The sequence below is a fragment of the Bison bison genome, unplaced genomic scaffold (genome assembly GCF_000754665.1).
Source record: "Bison bison bison isolate TAMUID 2011002044 unplaced genomic scaffold, Bison_UMD1.0 scf7180017863790, whole genome shotgun sequence".
Lineage (NCBI taxonomy): Eukaryota > Metazoa > Chordata > Mammalia > Artiodactyla > Bovidae > Bison > Bison bison.
The window spans coordinates 966,579-986,070 of NW_011494362.1; the positions used below are offsets into that span (position 1 = coordinate 966,579).

The window sequence follows — 19,492 nt, forward strand, 5'->3', positions numbered from 1 at the left end:
CTCTTGGGCTTCCCTTGGGGCTCAGCTGGTAAAGAATCTGCCTGCAATACAGGAAACCTGGGTTTGATCCCTGGGTTGGGAAGATCCCCCTGGAGAAGAGAAAGGCTACCCACTCCAGTATTCTGGCCTGGAGAATTCCATGGACTGTGTAGTCCATGGGGTCGCAAAGAGTCGGACACGACTGAGCAACTTTCACTTTCATGTTAATTGCAGAGTTATTGTTAACAGTGAAAAATTTGAAACACTTCAAATTTCCAACAGTGGAAGGATGTGCTGGGTTCATTTAGTGACATATTTTGCAATTATTAAAAGTACTGTGTACAGTTAAGACGATAACTTTTATGTTATGTGTTTTTTTAATCACAACTTAAAAAAAATGTAGAGGACATTTATTCATTAACATAAGGGAATGCTTATATTAAAACATAAATGAAAAACATAGGATGCCAAATAGTATGTACAGGATGGTTTCAATATGTTTAAAATATGCAGAGAAAAAAAGTCTTGATGAAAATGTACAAAAACATTATCAGCACTTGCCTGTGGTTGATGCTTGCTTCTGGTTTTACATTTTTCTGTACTTAAAAATTTTACAACCAACAACAACAAAAAAGAAATGGGGTTTAGGAGAACAAAACTAGGTCTCTGTTAGAGGTGGAAGCAGTAGAGAATAAGTGTTATGAAGCTGGGTTCTGTGCATATGCATCCTGGAATTAAAGCCTAGCTCAATTTCTCTGTTAACTGTGTCCTTGGATGAATTCTTCAACCTCTTCCAGCTGCCTTTTCGTCATCTGGAAAATGGCATAAAAACCATACCTCGCTTATAAGATTGTTAAGAAACCAGAGGTATAATGTGTGGAAAGCCAGGGTCTGGCTATTCAGTCCAGGGCTGGAAGTGCACAACGGGCAGGAGGACACTCCCGGGATAGGCTACCGCAGCCTGGGTTCTGCCTCTTCCACCTCCTTCTAGCCACCCTGAGTGGTTATGTAATGCCTCTCTGCTTTGTTGCCCTGGATGTAAAATAGTCTCATCCTGTTGTTGGGAGCATTAAATGACTTAATATGTGTAATGTCAGAGAACAGTGCTTGGCCCAAAGCAAAAGGTCAATAAATGTTAGCTCTTATGATGATGTCATTATTATTGCAGTTATTGTTCTCTTCATTATTTTATGTCAGCACATGTGGAACTGGAGATGAGCTGCTCATCATGTTCATCTAGATTGTCCTGGGCTGTCTATATATAGTCTATATAGAGAGACACATATTTCTATCTACATATAGATAGATAGAGGTATAGATTTTTTTCCCTTTCTTGCCCCTAAAGCCTTAAGGATAAATTTCTGAGGACACAGGTTCTGATAGATGTTTCTACAACAGGATCATTTGTAGAGTGAACAGGGTTAGCTGAGAAAGGAAGCCAAAGCTGGAAGCAGGGAGGTGAGGAAAAGAGAAACAGCAGTATTTGGCATTATTGGGAAATATTTTGTGGTGAATTAGAGTTCCAGTTTGTTGTTTAATTGTAGCATGGCCGTTTATTAACTTAAAACTTTAATCCTGTTTGTTCACTATGGCAACCACTAACCATGTGTCACTACTGAGTTATTAAAATGTGGTGAATCTGAATTGAAATGTGCTGTAAGTGTAAAATACACATTATTCTATGAAACAAAGAATGTAAAATATCACATTAGTAGTTTTTTATATTACATGTGAACATTTTGATGTCGTGGAGTAAACAAAATATATAATCAAAATTAATTTCACCTATTTCTTTTTGTCTTTTTAAACTTGTTTACTAGATAAAGTTACTTATATGACTTGCCTTCTTTCTGTATTCTATTGGACAGTGCTTCTCTAGTCCTTAGTAATAAGGAACCAGATCTCTGCAAAATTATTAGGCTTCCACTACTTATTTGTTTGGGGCTTCCCTGGTGGCTCCAGCTTCCCTGATAGCTCAGTTGGTAAAGAATACACCTGCAATGCAGGAGACCCTGGTTCGATTCCTGGGTTGAGAAGATCCACTGGAGAAGGGATAGGCTACCCACTCCAGTATTCTTGGGCTTCTCTTGTGGCTCAGCTGGTAAAGAGTCTGCCTGCAATACAGGAGACCTGGGTTCGCCCCCTGGGTTGGGAAGAGCCCCTGGAGAAGGGAAAGGCTATCCACTCCAGTATTCTGGCCTGGAGAATTCCATGGACTGTGTAGTCCACAGGGTCGCAAAGAGTCAGACTCAACTGAGTGACTTTCACTGTCAGACACGACTGAGTGACTTTCACTTTCACTTCCCCTGGTGGCTCAGTGGGAAAGAACACCCCAGCTTTTGCAAAATTTTAAAATTTTCTCCCCTCCTTATACTCATCGAGTGTAGTAAATGAATGATGAACAATCTGAATTCCCTAACCACGTGAGGATTTTTTTTTTCAGAAATTCAGGAAAAACTTGTGATTATTTTCTCTTACTGATATTTATAATTAAACTAGAGGAGCTCTGCCAAAACAACATATTTTCCACACCAGCCTATGTGCTATACTGCAAGAGCTTTAGGAGGAAAGCAGCTCCTTCAGGTGGGCTGACTTGGGTCATGTGATTTTCCTACTGGTCTGCACTAGGGACTTAGGCCCTACCAAAGGCAAGACGGAAAATAGGCCTGTAGACTCTTAGGTGGTCCGGGGGTCCTCTGACCAATGGAGATGTTCCATTTTGGATGATGAGACAAAGAGCCAAGTCAGATTTCTTATCTTGGGTAAGTATCCACACAGTGAGGCCAGCTCTGCCCTTAAGACACTGAGAAAGGCAGAAAGTAGGAAGAAATAGAAGCAAAGGCAGCAGTAAAGAGAAGCTAGGAGTCCAAAGTGAAGCAGAAGGAGTCAAAAGAGAAGCTGAGTCATAACTAGAGTAGAGAACAGCCCTTGCCCACTTAGACGGGTACAGCAAGACAAGGTGGGCGTCAGGGCTGCCTCAGGGAGTCCTGGGGAGTCAGTGTTCCAGGTCTTTGTGAAGCCTGGCTGTGAGGTGCTGAGCCTTCTCACTTCCTGGGGGCTCTTTCTCTCTTTTTCTGTAGTGTCTTTAAAATAAACCTCCACTACTTGAGGTAATCCAAAGCTCTCTGTTGGTTGCAAGTTATATACGAAGGCAGAAATACGACATGAAGAAGTTTGAGATCAGGGGAAGGCATGAGGGAAGAAATGTATATGAGTGACTGACTGTGTGTGTGAGAGAGAAAGACAGACAGACAGACAGACAGAGGTAGAAGAATATCGGGTCAGATATCTCTGAAGCCCAAAGTAAGAGGAGAGGGAGAAAAAAGGAAGGAAAAAAAAGGGAAATATTTTTGAAGGGAATAAAAAATAATCACCAGCCAAAGATATCAGCACATACAGTTCTGAACTTACTATTCTTACTGCTAATTGCAAATAAAGATTTAAAGATTCTAGAAATTCCAGGTGAGGGCAGAAGGAATAGAATACAAACCCTTGGCCACCTGAAGTAGTGAAAATCTGGGGCTTTGGAGTCAGATAGACTCAGTTTTAAATCTTGACTCCATCTCTTACTGGAGAATGGCCCTGGGGAAGTTTCTTATTCTGTCTGGACCAGATTCACCGTTTTCTAACTTGGCTTGACTTGTTTCTGAAAATTAAATTTAAACATAAGTAAAGAAAAATTCCCCATTCACTGGGAGTGTAAAATGTTTAAAAATGCTGGGCTCTGGGAAAGGGAAGAATATGTCTTTGGACACAAAAAATGGAAGTGTTTATTTTATTTTTATTTTATGAGAGGGCTCTATAGAATATATATACTGGAGATGGATGGTACTAATGATTGAACAGCTATGTGAATGTATCATACTTAATGCCACTAAACTGTACACTTAAAATGGCTAAACTGGCAATTTTACTTTATGTGTGTGTTAGTCGATCAGTCATGTCCAAGTTGACCCCATGGACAGTAGCCCACCAGGCTCCTTTGTCCATGGAATTCTCCAGGCAAGAATATTGGAGTGGGTAGCAGTCAGATTCTTTACCATCTGAGCTACCAGTATTTCACTGCAATTCTTTAAAAAAATAACCTAAAATAGTATGAACTCATGCAACATGTAATGCCACCAGCGTGCAGTAGAGGGCAAAGGAGGGTACGCGTCACAGAAAGAGCTTGATTCAGCCACTTCTGTAGCCAGTTCTGGTCCTGTGCATGAATCTTCTATACCTGTAGCTCTGTGGAGCCGCTGCAAGCCTGAGGGTAAGAATTCTAGCTTTGACTGCTGTAAAACTCATGAAAAAGAGAGAAGGGCTGTGTGGGGTCTTTTCTAAAGAAAATGGGAGGAAAGGATTTATTCAGATTTTCAGATTTTTCATGCTTATTCCATAGATGGGAAGAAAGTAGCCTTGTTCAGATTTTTAGTATTTATTATTTTGCCTATACTAATCTGAAGTGACCTTAATGACTAGTGAGTGACCTTGAGCTTAGTATTGACCACTGCTGATCTGAGGAATTGTCCTGCAGTTGCTTGAGAGTTTGGGTTTCCTTTTTCTGGTTTCTTGAAATTCATGACCCCTAGCAGAGCATAGGTAGCTTCGAGAGAGGCACGTATGTAGGAAGTGAGGAAGAGACCACAGCAGCTCTAACCCTGCCAACGGAATTAGTCTCGGTAATCACACTCTGTGCTATTTCATTTCAGAGTCTGAAATGCCTTCGGTTTGCATTCTGAAGGGACGAGATAGGTCTGGGTTCAAATTCATGCTCTAGCAATTATTCACTGGCTCACCTTGGGCAAGTGACTTAACCTCTGGTTCTAGCTCCTCCATTTGCAAAATGGGGATAAAAATATCCATCATTTTGTTGGGTTGTTGAGAAGATAGAACAAAATAATGTATGGAAAGCATTTATCTCAGTTCCAAGTGATAAGTTTGCTAAGTGAAGTCGCTCAGTCATGTCTGACTCTTTGCGACCCCAGGGACTGTAGCCTACCAGGCTCCTCCCTCCATGGGATTCTCCAAGCAAGAGTAGAGGAGTGGGTTGCCATTTCCTTCTCCAGGGGATCTTTCCGACCCAGGGATCAAACCTGGGTCTCCTGCATTCCAGGCAGATGCTTTAATCTCTGAGCCACCAGGGAACCAGAGAAACAGGAAACATGCATAAAATGTCAGTCATTCTTACTCTTATTTTGTAAAGATCTTCCAATATTTGATGGGTTTTAAACCCCTGTCTCCATTTTTTTGCATCATTTGGAAAAGAGGGATTAGATTAAGTATTTGGCAAGCCACCGATTTTCATTTTATTTTATGGTGTCTCTTGACTTGGACTTTTAAATCATAAGCTATTAAAAAAAGATCATTCTGTTTTTCATCTGCTTTCAGCACCCAGTAAGAGTAGCATGACTATAATAAAAATGTATTTATTGATTGCATCTTTCATCAAAAGTTTATATCCTACTTTTTAAAATGTTTAAATGAAATGGCATAATTTATATGCATTGCCTGAGAGAGAGGACCTTTCTATTATTTTAAGAGTTCAGAGTCAGTTCCGCTTACTTCTTTAGAGTAAGTTTCAGATGAGATTGTGTTATTGGGTGAAAAAGAGAAGAGACGAGTAAAACATGAAAGCTATAACATCTCAACTTACAGGATTCCAGATAAAGCAAGTGGGTTAGATTTTGCTGCACTTTTCAAGGGTTCTAGCTCCTAGACATAGGAGCAACTTAAGATGAGTTGTTAGGAACTGAAGTACTCTTTGAGGTAATAATGTTAAAAACACCTCATCATCTTAATGTCTATAAACTGCCAGTGTCCTACAAGCCATACTGGAGCCTGAGAAGAAGAAAAGTCAAGGGAAAAAGTAGTACTAATCCTGTCTTTATGAAAAAACTTTTTGATATTTTGTTCATTGTGGGTTTTACATTAACTTTACTTTAAAATTTTTATTAAAATATTATTTATCTTGATTAACAAGTTTCTTTGTGCCTCTCAAAATCTGTGCTGAAATCACCCTAGTCTTGGCCCTGATAACCACTACCATCTGTGACATGCTAGGCGTGATACCGTCTGAGCCACCAGGGAAGCCCAAGGGGTTTATGTATAGTATCTCTTCAACGCCTTTGCACAAAACCCATTTTACAAATTAAAAAAGAGAACCTTTCAGCAGTTAAATGAATAATCTAAGTTATCATGGCCAGTGAGACGTTAAGATTGGACTTAAACCCAGACATATTAATTTCTATCACTAAACTCATTCTCTAATCATCATGTACTACATTATAACAGGAATTCATAACTCCAATTAATTCATTTGATATGTATTTTTGAGAGCATATTATATACCACACTGTGCTAAGAAATACAATATTGAGATCATTAATCTACTTATATATATAATGTATATTTACTGAGCACATGCCATGTACTAGGTACTATCTCTCTGCTTGGAAGGCAGAGGTGAGCGAGATTGTCAGACCCCTTCTCTCATGGGTGTGAGAGGTGGGAGTGGTAGTCAACAAATAAATAAATGAACAAAAGTTTCAGATAGTGGTCAGTGCTCTATTTTGTAGAGAAATAAAATAGGATGAAGGGAACGAACAGCAAGTTAGTCTAAATGGCCTCTTTAGATTAAGTGGTCAAATCAGGTTTCTTAGAGGAGATATACTTTAAGCCAAGACCTAAATAATAAGAAAGATCTGGCCAAGGAAGGATGACAGAAGAGCATCCCAAGCTGAGGTCAGGGCAAGATGATGTAGCCAAGGAACAAAGAGAGGCGCAGTGTCATTGGAGTGCAGAGGGCCAAGAGAAGAGCGATATGAAATGAGATCCCAGAAGGAAGCAATAGCAACACATGGAGGATGCTATGGTTCAGCATTCGGAGTCTGGATTTCATTCTAAGTGCAATAGTATCAATACATTAGATGGGACATAGGTAGGGAGTTACAACAAGTGACTCCTAAATACAGTAGCTCAACAAGACAGCGCTTAACTAAAGGGCTTAATCCAAGTCAGTCCTTGTAAGTAACTGATCTAAAACCTAAGTTGGGTGGCACTTGCAGATTTATTTACTGGATTTCTTGAACTGTATTTTAGGAAACATTGAAGAATCAATATGACCTAGAGAAAGATACAATTTTATCATGATTCATGTATTACAGCATATTTTGAAAGCAGATTTATCTTGACTCATCCTAGGAAGACAAGATAGCAGAGTGGTTAAGAGCCCAGGTTCTGCCCTCACCATGAATTAAGTTTGTGGCTGTGGTGCAGTTTCAGGACCTCTTTAAGTACCGCATTCTATACCTATAAAGGCTGAATAGTGATAGCACTTACCTTACAAGGCGGTGGTTTTAAGGGTCAGTCTATGGAATATCAGTGAATGGTAGCTGCTGTCCAAAAAGACATCAAATGGCCACTGCCTCATTTGCAGGAGAGTCAGTATGGTTTGGAGATGCTACCAGACAGGATGGATATATGTCATCATACCTTTGTCCAAAACCTTAGAATGTACAACACCAAGAATTAAGCATAGCATAAACTATGGACTTTGGGTGACTATGATGAGTCAGTGTAGGTCCATCAGTTGTAACAAATGCATCACTCTGATTGGGGGGGGGTTTGATAATGGGGCAGGCTGTGCATGTGTTGGGGCAGGAGGGATATGGAAAAATCTCTGTACCTTCCCTTTAATCTTGCAGTGAATCTTAAACTGCTCTTTAAAAAATGTCTTAATTTTTAAAAATTTCTTTTAATCTTCCTAAAGCTTTCAGGCTATCGAAAGGGGATGTAGTGGTGGTGGTGGTGGGGATTGTTGAACATGACCTGGCAATGCCATTCCTTGTTTGAACTGGGTGAGAGGCACGTCTGCCAATTATGATGTATCTATCTCCCTTTGGAGAATCTTGACTTTTCTCAGTGATGGGGGTGTAACACAGCAACTGGCTTGGAAATCTGTGAGCCAAGCTCTGAGATGAAGTCAAAGATTCAGTAAATGGGTTGGGACCCTATTCCAAATTCTTGGTGAATATAATCAGATGTTGGCATTAAAGAAAAGTCCTACAGGCTTTAACAAATCACATAACCACCTAATGGTATGTTGTCTTCCCAGGATTTGAATTCATCTTCCTCATCCATGTGAGGTAATGTGTGATAAAATTCATCTGAGGTGAACCAGTGATAAAATCCTTGGAATTACCATGAGACATATCAGAAGCATTTACATATTTTGTAGTATTGTTACGTCTGTGCGTAGTGGGGCTTCAGAGCTGCCCGAAGAAAGGGAATTGACTACCAACTTCTCCAGCATGTCTTTAACAAAGGTTCCTGAAGGCTTGACCCCAATTACAACCACATTGGATTTGTCTTATAATCTCCTTTTTCAACTCCAGCATTCAGATTTCCGTTCTCTCTCTAAACTGAAAGTTTTGATTCTATGCCACAACAGAATCCAAGAGCTGGATATCAAGACCTTTGAATTCAACAAGGAGTTAAGCTACTTAGATGTGTCTAACAACAGACTGAAGAGTGTAACCTGGTTCTCACTGGCAGGTCTCAGACATTTAGATCTGTCCTTCAATGACTTTGACACTCTGCCTATCAGCGTAGAAACTGGCAACATGTCACACCTGGAAACCCTAGGTTTGAGTGGGGCAAAAATACAAAAATCAGATTTTCAGAAAATTGCTCATTTGCAGCTAAATACCGTCTTATTAGGATTGAGAACTCTATCTCATTATGAAGAAGGTAGCCTGCCCATCTTAAACACAACAAGACTTCACATTGTGTTACCAGTGAACACAAATTTCTGGGTTCTTTTGCATGATGGAATCAAAACTTCAAAAATATTAGAAGTCACCAATATAGATTTGCAAAAGAGCCAGTTTACGAGTTATGAATCTCAACAAAATCCTATTTTAGAAAATGCCAAGACATCCATTCTGTTACTTAATAAAGTTGACTTATCCTGGGACGATCTTTTCCTCATCTTCCAATTGGTTTGGCATACATCAGTAGAGTACTTTCAGATTCAACATGTGACCTTTGGAGGTAAGGTTTATCTTGACCACAATTCATTTGACTACTCAAATTCTGTAATGAGAACTATAAAACTGGAACATGTACATTTTAGAATTTTTAATATCCCCCAGGAGAGCGTCTACTTGCTTTTTACCAAAATGGATATAGAAAACCTGACAATATCAGATGCACAAATGCCTCACATGCTGTTCCCTATGTACCCTACAAGATTCCAATATTTAAATTTTGCTAATAATATCTTAACAGATGATGTGTTTAAAAAATCTATCCAATTGCCTCACTTGAAAACTCTCATCTTGAAGGACAATAAATTGGAGACACTTTCCTTAGTGAGTCACTTTGCCAGCAACACATCCTTGAGGCACTTAGATCTGAGTGAAAATCTGTTACAACATGAAAATGATGAAAATTGCTTGTGGCCAGAAACCTTGGTCACCATGAACTTGTCATTCAACAAATTTGCTGATTCTGTTTTTGGGTGCTTGCCTAGAAACATTCAAATACTGGACCTGAATAGTAACAAAATTCAAACTGTCCCTAAAGCGATTACTCACCTGACATCTTTGCGAGAGTTAAATCTTGCATTTAATTTTCTAACTGATCTTCCTGGGTGCAGTCATTTCAGAAGACTCTTAGTTCTGAACGTTGAAATGAACTTAATTCTCAGCTCATCTCTGGATTTTTTCCAGAGCTGCCAGGAAGTTAAAACTCTAAATGCAGGAAGAAATCCATTCCAATGTACTTGTGAATTAAGAGATTTCATTCAGCTTGGAAAATACTCAGAAGGCATGATGGTTGGATGGTCAGATTCATACATCTGTGAATACCCTTTGAATCTAAAGGGGACTCAGTTAAAGGATGTTCATCTTCCAGAAATATCTTGCAACACAGGTTTGCTGATCGTCACCATTGTGGTTGTCATGCTCGTTCTGGGGATGGCTGTGGCCTTCTGCTGCCTCCACTTTGATTTGCCCTGGTATCTCAGGATGCTGCATCAATGGACTCAGACATGGCTCAGGGTTAGGAAGACAACTCAGGAACAACTCAAAAGAAGTGTCCAATTCCATGTGTTTATTTCATACAGTGAACATGATTCTGCCTGGGTGAAGTATGAATTGATTCCCAGTCTAGAGAAAGAAGATGGTTCTGTTCTGATTTGCCTTCATGAGGGAAACTCTGACCCTGGCAAGAGCATGACTGAAGATACCATAAACTGCATTGAGAAAAGTTACAAGTCCATCTTTGTTTTGTCTCCCAGCTTTGTCCAGACTGAATGGTGCCATTATGAACCCTACTTTGCCCACCACAATCTCTTCCATGAAAGTCTTGATTACATAATTCTTATCTTACTGGAACCCATTCCACTCTACTGCATCCCTACCAGATATCCTGAGCTGAAAGCTCTCATGGAAAAGAAAGCATACTTGGAATGGCCCAAGGATAGGCGTAAATGTGGCCTTTTTTGGGCAAACCTTCGAGCTGCTCTTCATGTTAATTTATTAGACACCAGAGGGACATGTGAACTACAGACATTCACAGAACTGAATGAAGGGTTTGGAGGTTCTGCAATCTCTCTGATCAGAACAGACTGCCTGTAGAGCCCCACCCACTCCTAGGGAGATTGGGACCTACATATACTGTTAGGATGCAAATTGATACCTTTATGATGGCAATTTGGCAATAGCTATTAAAATGAAAAACTATCATTTCTTCATGTCAGTTCCTTGAAAGAGTTCTAAGAATGTATCCTATAGAAACATATTTTGCAAAGATTTATGTAAAAATGGTGTTCATCCTTGCATTGTTTATAATTCTAAAAAATTGAAAACAGCTCAAATGCCCACAAAGTAAGGATTGATCTACTAAATCACAGTACATTAACACAACAGACTATTATATAGCCATTAAAACTGAGGTTGCTGTGTATTTATTAACTGGTATGGAGGAAATTGTATTTTGGTTTATACATTGAAATAAGAGTCTAAAGGAACCTAGACCAGCACATTGGTGTAGTAACAGGGTGTTTGGCTCTGGGAGTTTGGATTACAGCAGTTGGTTTCCATGTTGTATATTTCTATAATGTTGGAGTTGCTTAGAATGAATCTATATTTCTTTTGCAAGCTGAGAAAACAATAAAGATATTATTTTATATATAAAGTATTTTTATTATTTACTTATTCATTTATTGTTGGCTGCACTGAGACTTTGGGGCTTCCCCAGTATCTCAGTCGCAAAGAATCTGCCTGCAGGGCAGGAGCCACTGGAGACACAGGTTCGATCCCTGGGTCGGGAAGATCCTCTGGAGGAGGGCATGGAAACCCACTCCAGTATTCTTGCCTGGACAATCCCACGGGACAGACGAGCCTGGTGAGCTACAGTCTGCTGCTGCTGCCGCTAAGTCACTTCAGTCGTGTCCGACACTGTGCGACCCCATAGACGGCAGCCCACCAGTCTATGGGGTCACAAAGAGTTGGACGTGACTGAAGCACCGTGGCATCTGTGCACGTGCTAGATCTTTGTTGCTTCTCACAGGCTTTCTCCAGTTGTGGCCAGTGGGGGCTACTCTTCACTGGGGTGTGCAGGCTCCTCACTGTGGAGGCTTCTCTTGTTGAGAAGCACAGGCTCGAGACACATGGGCTTCCGTAGTTGTGGCACATGACCTTGGTTACCCCACAACATGTGGACTCTTCCCAGACCAGCGATCAAACTCGTGTCCCCTGCGTTGGCAGGTAGATTCTTGACCTCTGGACCACCAGGGAAATCCTAAAGATAACTTTTAAAGCCTACATGTCCTACCCATTTTCTCTGATCTTCTCTTCTAGTCTCACAAATCATTGAAAGAGAACAAGCTCTCTTGAAGTTTGCAAAATTATATTTCAAAAGTGAGCATCAAGAACAAACATGTTCTTTCCCCGATTAGGAAAATGTCTGTGGCTCACCTGCATGATAAAGGAAGGAAATGCCTATAAGATCTGACACCGTCACCACTTGTCCTTGCTTCCAATCACTGAGCCCTTTTGAACTGTTGGCCCTTTCCCAGAACACGCGTCTCTTTTTATGTGCCCAGACTCTAGGACTTGCATCATGCCTGCCTGTGATACTTGCCTGCCCTAGCTTGTTCAGGAAATCTTATACATCCTTCAGGCAAAATCCAAATATTGACTCTTCTTTGAAACCGTCCTCATTTCTTTCCCAAGCATGGTGCTCCTCTATTCTCTATAACACTTTGGACATATTTATATCACCAAATTGATTACATATGTTTTTAAAACCCATTCTCCCTCTTCTATGAGCTCCACAAAGTAAGGACAGACTTCCCTCTGCCCTCGTATCAGCAGCAGTTTGTTCAGTCCGTGGTTCAGAAAAGATGCTCAATGAACTTTCATGGAATGGACATTGGATTAACTAGAGAAACTTAGCAGGGACTCAACTGGCTTCAGGATGTGCACGCATGCTCGGTTGCATAGTCATGTTTAACTCTGTGTGACCCTATGGCCTGTAGCTTGCCAGGCTCCTCTGTCCATGGGATTCTCCAGGCAAGAATACTGGAGTGGCTTGCCAACCCTCCTCCAGGAGATCTTTCTGACCTGGGAAACTTGTATCTGCTTGTGTCTCCTACATTGCAAGTGGATTCTTTATTAACTGAGCCACTTGGAGCCCGGCTTCAAGACAGAGAGTGGAAATTGAAGGTGAATTCTGAGAAGCTGAAGAGTAAGATCAGGCATAGGTTAAAGTTTGGAAGAGAAGACAGAGAATCCATAATTGAAGGATTCCTGAATACAGCTTGAATCAGTGAATTTGCCAATATTTGGTTGTTCTTAACTTACAAAAGGCTTCCCAGATGGTGCAGTGGTAAAAAAAAAAAATCTGCCTGCTAATGCAGGAGATGCAAGAGACTTGGGTTTGACTCCTGGGTCTGGAAGATCCCCTGGAGGAGGGCATGGTAACCCACTCCAGTATTATTACCTGGAGAATCCCATGGACAGAGGAGCCTGATGGGCTACAGTCCATGAGGTCTCAAAGAGCTGGACACACAGAGCAACTGAACACATACATACTTGACTTAGGAAAACATCTATCTCAGCTCATTCAATCTAATAAAACCAATCTCCTAAGCAGGCTAAAACTGGGTTCTGCATCTAACTTTATTTCCTTATGATTTGTGGTTTTATGAATTTCTCACACTAGTGATCATTTAAAAAAGAGTTCTCAGGAAGGTCCCTGAGAGTGTAGGGAGAAGTCTGATGTGGATCTAGAAGCCAGGGTATGTTTCCCTTTGACCGATGGCTGTCTACTCTGACGTGCTGGAGTTCAGCAGCCCTGAGACTGAATGTCCCTCTTCCTCCTTCCTGGTCTGTCTGGTAAAAGGGGAAACCCTAGGAAACCACAGTGGAGCCATGGCAAAGGACAGAGAGAATGCCTTTCTTCCCAGGCACCCAGCAGCTGGGCTGCTGATATCAGTGTGCTTCAGGGCTTCTGGAGTCAGACATACTGTATGAGGATTCTGTAAATCTTGCATAAATTACTCAGTGTAAAGACTTTTACAGATTAGTTAATTTGGAACAGCCCTAAAGTTTTCAGGATTGGATTATTCATGGCAGTTATTCCAGTTCTCAATTTAGAAGACACAGTCTTTTTTTAATAGACATTTTATTACAATTAAAAAAAATAACACATTAGGCTTAGCTCTCAGCAACTCCTAATTTCAGCAGCTGGACAACCCCTAAGTCTTCCTCACAATTATTTGAGATTTGCATTCTTGTCTGCAGTCTCTCCCTACTCACCAAGGCATCCTGCATTGGCAACCCAATACACCTAAAACAATGTGCTTGTTTTATCAGTAACTCATGACCTGGGGCTGCTTCTCAGATTAACCACCATTTATCCACAAGCCAGAACATGTTCTCTATATAAAGGATGAAGAATAATTGGGATCCTGGTTTCCCCAGGAGGTTGCAAGGACAACTTTATCACTGATGCTCTGCTGGGGAAGCTTCCCACAGTCCCCTAGCTCCATTTTCCACCCCTCTGCCTCTGGTACTGATCTCAGCCCTCTGTTATCATTTTTCTACTTATTTTGCTTATTCTGTCTTCCCCCACTAGAATGCAAACTCCTTTAGAGCAGAGATTTTTTCTGCTTTGCTCACAGATGTTGTCTCCACCTTTGCCCAGGACAGTGCCTGGCACATAGCTTCTCTCCAAGGATTTTCTGAAGGAAAAACAGTTTGTCTGTAGACACTTCATTGATTGACCTCCTCTGCTCTTCTGAGGTCCAGCAGGGCAGCCAAGTCCACCCACCTCAGTGCTGGGCCTTGTTGTAAATCAGGCACATAGATTTACTAGTCAGGGAGCATTCCTCACACTCAGCAAGTATATTTTTGCTTACATTTTCCGGGACTGGGCTTCCCTGGTAGCTGAGCTGGTAAAGAATCTAACTGCGATGCAGGAGATCCCATTCGATTCCTGGGTTGGGAAGATCCACTGGAGAAGGGATAGGCTACCCACTCCAGTATTCTTGGGTTTCCCTTGTGGCTCAGCTGGTAAAGAATCCGCCTGCAATGTGGGAGACCTGGATTCAGTCCCTGGGTTGGGAAGATTCCCTGCAGAAGGAAAAGGCTATACCCACGTCAGTATTCTGGCCTGGAAAATTCCCATGACTGTATAGTTCATGGGGTCGCAAAGAGGCAGAGCTGACTGAGTGACTTCCACTTTCTTTCATTTTCCTGGCCCAGCCGCCACTAGGCTGTCCCCTCTGCCCCCGCCTTGGCTCTTCCCTTTACTTCCTCCTGTTGGATTCTGCTTCATGTGAGGGTCTTGCTGTGGGTTGCCCTTGAATGACTTCAGAGTCTGCGATTATATGGATCACCACAAATGGGTTTTATGGGTCAATCCCCCATCACTTCCTCTGTTCTTATTGCTGTATCAGCTCTTCAAGAGGAGTAATGGAAGTTCTGGGTCGACAAGGTCTCTGCTGTGGCCCACATCTCAGACTCTGTCCGCTCTCCCCAACACCCAGATCTCTGGAGAGACTTCCTTGAATTTTCTCTTTCTCACTGTAGTTCCCTGATAGCATGTCTGTAGTGATGGTTTTATTCTTAGGGTCTGGTACTGCCCAGGCCTGACAAAGTCCTCCAAGATGGATGTCCCTAGCCCAGATCCAGACCTGCATAGACCCTGGTCTTCACTTGATCATTCAGGGTGCTCCCTGACCCTCTGCCTCACACAGGAGGCCAACCAGGTATCCTACAGAGCTCTGGATTTCATGCCTATGGATGTTCTCAGGGACTGGTGTTGGGTCCCCATCTGAGGTGGACAGTCTGGCAAGCAGCTCATTTCTGCTGGTTGAAACTGTGGAATCACTCAAGATCGGGCCAGAATGGTACACACATGCTGGTTTGGGGTAACTCTCTTGACCACAGAATGACTTTGGGGGTATGGGATACCAACAGTTCACCACTAACCCTTGGGCTTGAGCCACCATGTAAGCCCGTGTCCCTCTGTGATTTGAGTGTGGTGCCACCTCCTGTCTTCAGTACCTGAGGCAGGTGTGACAGTGGATGCTACCCCGCCATGACCCCTGAGCCTCCGGCATCCAGGGTGATATCCACCATGCTGCAGGCTATGTGCCAGGTACTAAGTAGTCCTTGGAGCGTGGCTTTCAAGACTGAACACCAATGAGTCTTCTGGTTATTGTCTTCTCTTGCCTCCTGTTGACATGGTGAAATCATGCTCTCCAGCCCTAAGTCATGTGGACGAGGGAAGTTCCTATTTTGTAGCGGTGGAGCTGAGCCTCTGTCTTCACACACGGACCCCTCACTACCCTCCCCACCGTCAGTGGTGTGTGTTCATTCAACACCGAAAGGGCTCCCATTCTAGAGATGCAGTGATTCCCGCCTCAAGAGTCCAGGCTGGGATCTGCCTTATTCTCTGTTTCCACCATAAAATTCTGAATGGTAAACTTAATAAGACCAGAAAACAAATATTTGTTTACATTTCCCTGCCTACTTTTTGGAAGACTTGTATCAACAAGGCACAGTACCACCAACCTTTGAGAGAGAGTAAATGGAAGGCAGTGTGGACAGATGATGCAGGGTCATGAGTAATAATAAAACCATTATTAGAGACATGCTAGCAGAGAACTGAAGACACAAAAAGATCTACGCTGTTTAATGGAAATAGGTCCTGAAGAGCCCTGGTCCTGTGATTAATTACAGCATTGCTACTATTTATTTCTGGTGGAAACTCTCCAGGAACATTACATTGGACAATAAAGTACCTGAAGAGATGGTTCTTGGATTTGAACAAGAAGAGACAGTGCTTGGACTCTGTAAAGAATTTTTTGATTTACCAAATAGACAGTAAACAATGTACAGGTGACTCTTCTCTACCGATCTCCAGGAATAAGTCACTATACTTCACATAGGTCTGTACTTTTAGAAACATTTTAAAATCAGATTATTTATATAGACAGGAGCTCCACAAAAATTTTTTCCTACAACCCTGCACACCCTAGAGGCAGCTTTGAGAAGGAGAATATCCTGGTGTAAGCAGCCAGAACATACATTGCTTCTTATTTCTTGGAGGCACGATGTCTTTTTTTCAGTTTTAAAGTAAGTTATTGGCAGCAGAACAGTCTTTGCCTTGAGTGCTAACGGGGATGTGGTGAAAGTTCGTGCTGAGACTGATGGGTCTGACATATTGAAAAAGGCAAATTCCACCATATTAAGGTTATAGAAAGTTCCTCATAGGGTTTTTATAAAACCTGAAAGAAGAATCTCATTTTACCTCATGATGGGTGAGAGTACCACATTATTAACTTCTGTTCTCCCCAAAGAGGAAGTTAGAGCCTTAGCTGTGCCCACAAACTCTCTAATCCTAAGGCACTGAAGTGTTTGTCATCCTGGAAGCACAATACCTGTGACCCTGGAGGGAAAAAATGGGCCAGAGAAAAATGCTGGAGGAACCTCTACCAGCTACTGGCTCTCATTGTCTTCTTTATTTTTTATTTTTAGTTGGAGGATAATTGCTTTACAATGTTGCATTGCTTTCTATACAATATACAATTGCATTTCCAGACAATAACATGAATCAGCCATATGTGTACATACGTCCCCTCATTCTTGAACCACCCTCCCATCCCTCCAGGTTGTCACAGAGTGCCAGATGGAGCTTCCTGTGTTATACAGCAACTTTCCACTAGCTGTCTATATTATGGGGCTTCCCTTGTGGCTCAGTGGTAAAGAATCTGCCTTCAATGCTGGAGACCAGGGTTCGATCCCTGGGTTGGGAAGATCCCCTGGAGAAGGAAATGGCAAGCCACTACAGTATTCTTGCCTGGAAAATCCCATGGATGGAAGAACCTGGCGGGCTATAGTCCATGGGGTCACAAAGAGTCGGACACGACTGTTTTACATATGATAATGCATGTGTTTCAGCGCTACTCTCTCAATTTGCCCCACCTTCTCCTTCCTCTGCTGTGCTCACAAGTCTGTTCTGTATGTCTTCGTCTCTATTCCTCCCCTGCAAAGAGATTCATCTTTCTAGGCTCCATATGTATGCGTTCATATAGGATATTTGTTTTTTTCTTTCTGACTTACTTCACTCTGTATAACAGGCTCTAGGATCATCTATCTCATTAGGGCTCAAATTCATTCTTTTTTTATGACTGAGTATATTCCATTGTATATAAGGACCACAACTTCTTGACCCATTCATCTCCTGATGGACATCTAGGTCACTTCCATATCCTGGCTGTTATAAATAGTGTTGCAATCTCATTGTCTTCTAACTCCTAGACTCACTAGCCCCATGGGGATCCAGAGACCAATCAGCCCTCCTCCTGCTTCTTTTGTTTCTAGAAAAGAGCTGAATCAGTCTCCATGATGCTGTTTTAAGTATCCTGGTACATCGTGTAATAATACAAACTGCTGACCTTTCTTGGGGTTTATACATGTCTGTCACTGTTCTAAGGCTGTCATGAGTTTTACTTGTTAATTCTCATAGACCTATGAATTACATTTTATTATTAATCTCATATAATAAGGTACCCAAGGTACCAAAAGGTTAAGGTTTCATGGTTAGTCTGATTACAGTGAGAAACCCAGGCAGTCTGATTATAGAGCTGGCTTTCATATCTTTTCTGCTATTCAGCCTCCCATGAGCTTGGAAACTAACTACTGTCCTGCTGGACCTTGTTCTTGGATGGAAGGATATTGTTGCACAAGAGCAATTGGCATGATTTGGTGTATAACCTGAATGCTGTCAGTCCTCACTGCCTGTGGCTACAGAGAAGGCTCATCAACATCAAGAAGCCTCATTCTTGGTCCCCGTGAATACTTGTATGAGACCCCAAGGGGCCTTGCACATGCTCACACTCCACACCATCAGCCACACTCATGGTCTGGTGCTACCGCAGTCTACTCCACTTCAGCTATCTCAGGGGGCTAGCCTGGGGCCTGTCAAGGTCCAGGAAGGAGCCTTGCACCATTGATATTGCCGAATGAAGTGCCTTCCAGACTGTGTTAATCTTCATGTTAAGAGTGCTCCTCCTAATAATCCCAAATCCATTCATCTTGTGGTGAGGAGCCACGCTGAGCCCCACGTAGTGGTGGACTCAGTCTCTTTCTCCTCAGAACTGGATGTCAACATCTCAGCATCTCAAAGCTGCAATGCTAGGATCCAGAGTCGCACCTAGTCAACAGGATCAGTTCACACCTGTTAGAACGGCCATCATCCAAAAGACAAAAGATAACAATTGTTGGAGAAGATGTGGCGAAAAAGGAACCTTAGCGCACTGTTGATAGAAATGTACTTTGGTATGGCCATTATGAAAAACAGTAGGGAGTTTTTTCAAAAAATTAAAAAGGACTACCATATGATCCAGCAATTCCATACCTGGGTATCTGAAAAAAAAAAAAAAAGACAAACCCACTAATTTGAAAAGAATATACACCCTCATGTTCATTTTAGCACTATTTACAATAGCCAAAATATGGAACTAATCTACATGCCCATGGATAGTCAATGAATAAAGAAAATGTGGTATATAAACAATGGACTATTATTTAGTCATTAAAAAATCTTGCCATTTGTAACAACATGAATAGACCTTGAAGACATTATGCTAAGTGAAATAAGGTAGGCTGAGACAGACAAATACTATATAATCTCACTTATACATGGACTCTAAAACAAAGCTAAAAACAACAACAACAAAACCCCTAGCTCATAGATACGGAAAACAGACTTACGGTTGATAGAAGCAGGGGTAGGGGCGTGAGTGAGATGGGTGAAGGGGATGAAAAGGTACAAATTGCTAGTTACAAAGTAAGCCAAGGGGATACAATGTACAGCACGGTGACTATAGTTAGTACACCGTATGGCATATTTGAAAGTTGCTAAACGTGTAGATCTTGAACATTCTCATCACAAGAAAGAAAAGTTCTTAACTCTGTATGGTGACATGTTAATTAGACATTGTAGGATC

At 41.7% G+C, this 19,492-nt stretch overlaps 1 protein-coding gene across 2 annotated transcripts in view; it reads left to right on the plus strand.

Moving 5' to 3' along the window:
- Positions 1-11,157, plus strand: part of TLR10 (toll-like receptor 10) — a 15,296-nt gene extending 4,139 nt beyond the window's left edge. The window contains exons 1-2 of one of the 2 annotated variants that reach the window (XM_010833594.1): positions 4,005-4,234; positions 8,078-11,157. In XM_010833594.1, the coding sequence (XP_010831896.1) occupies positions 8,166-10,604 (2,439 nt within the window). In that variant the 5' untranslated portion in view covers positions 4,005-4,234; positions 8,078-8,165 and the 3' untranslated portion in view covers positions 10,605-11,157. Of the gene's footprint in view, positions 1-4,004; positions 4,235-8,077 lie in introns of those variants that run through there. The other variant, XM_010833593.1, reaches the window with a different exon arrangement.
- Positions 11,158-19,492: the final 8,335 nt, after the last annotated feature.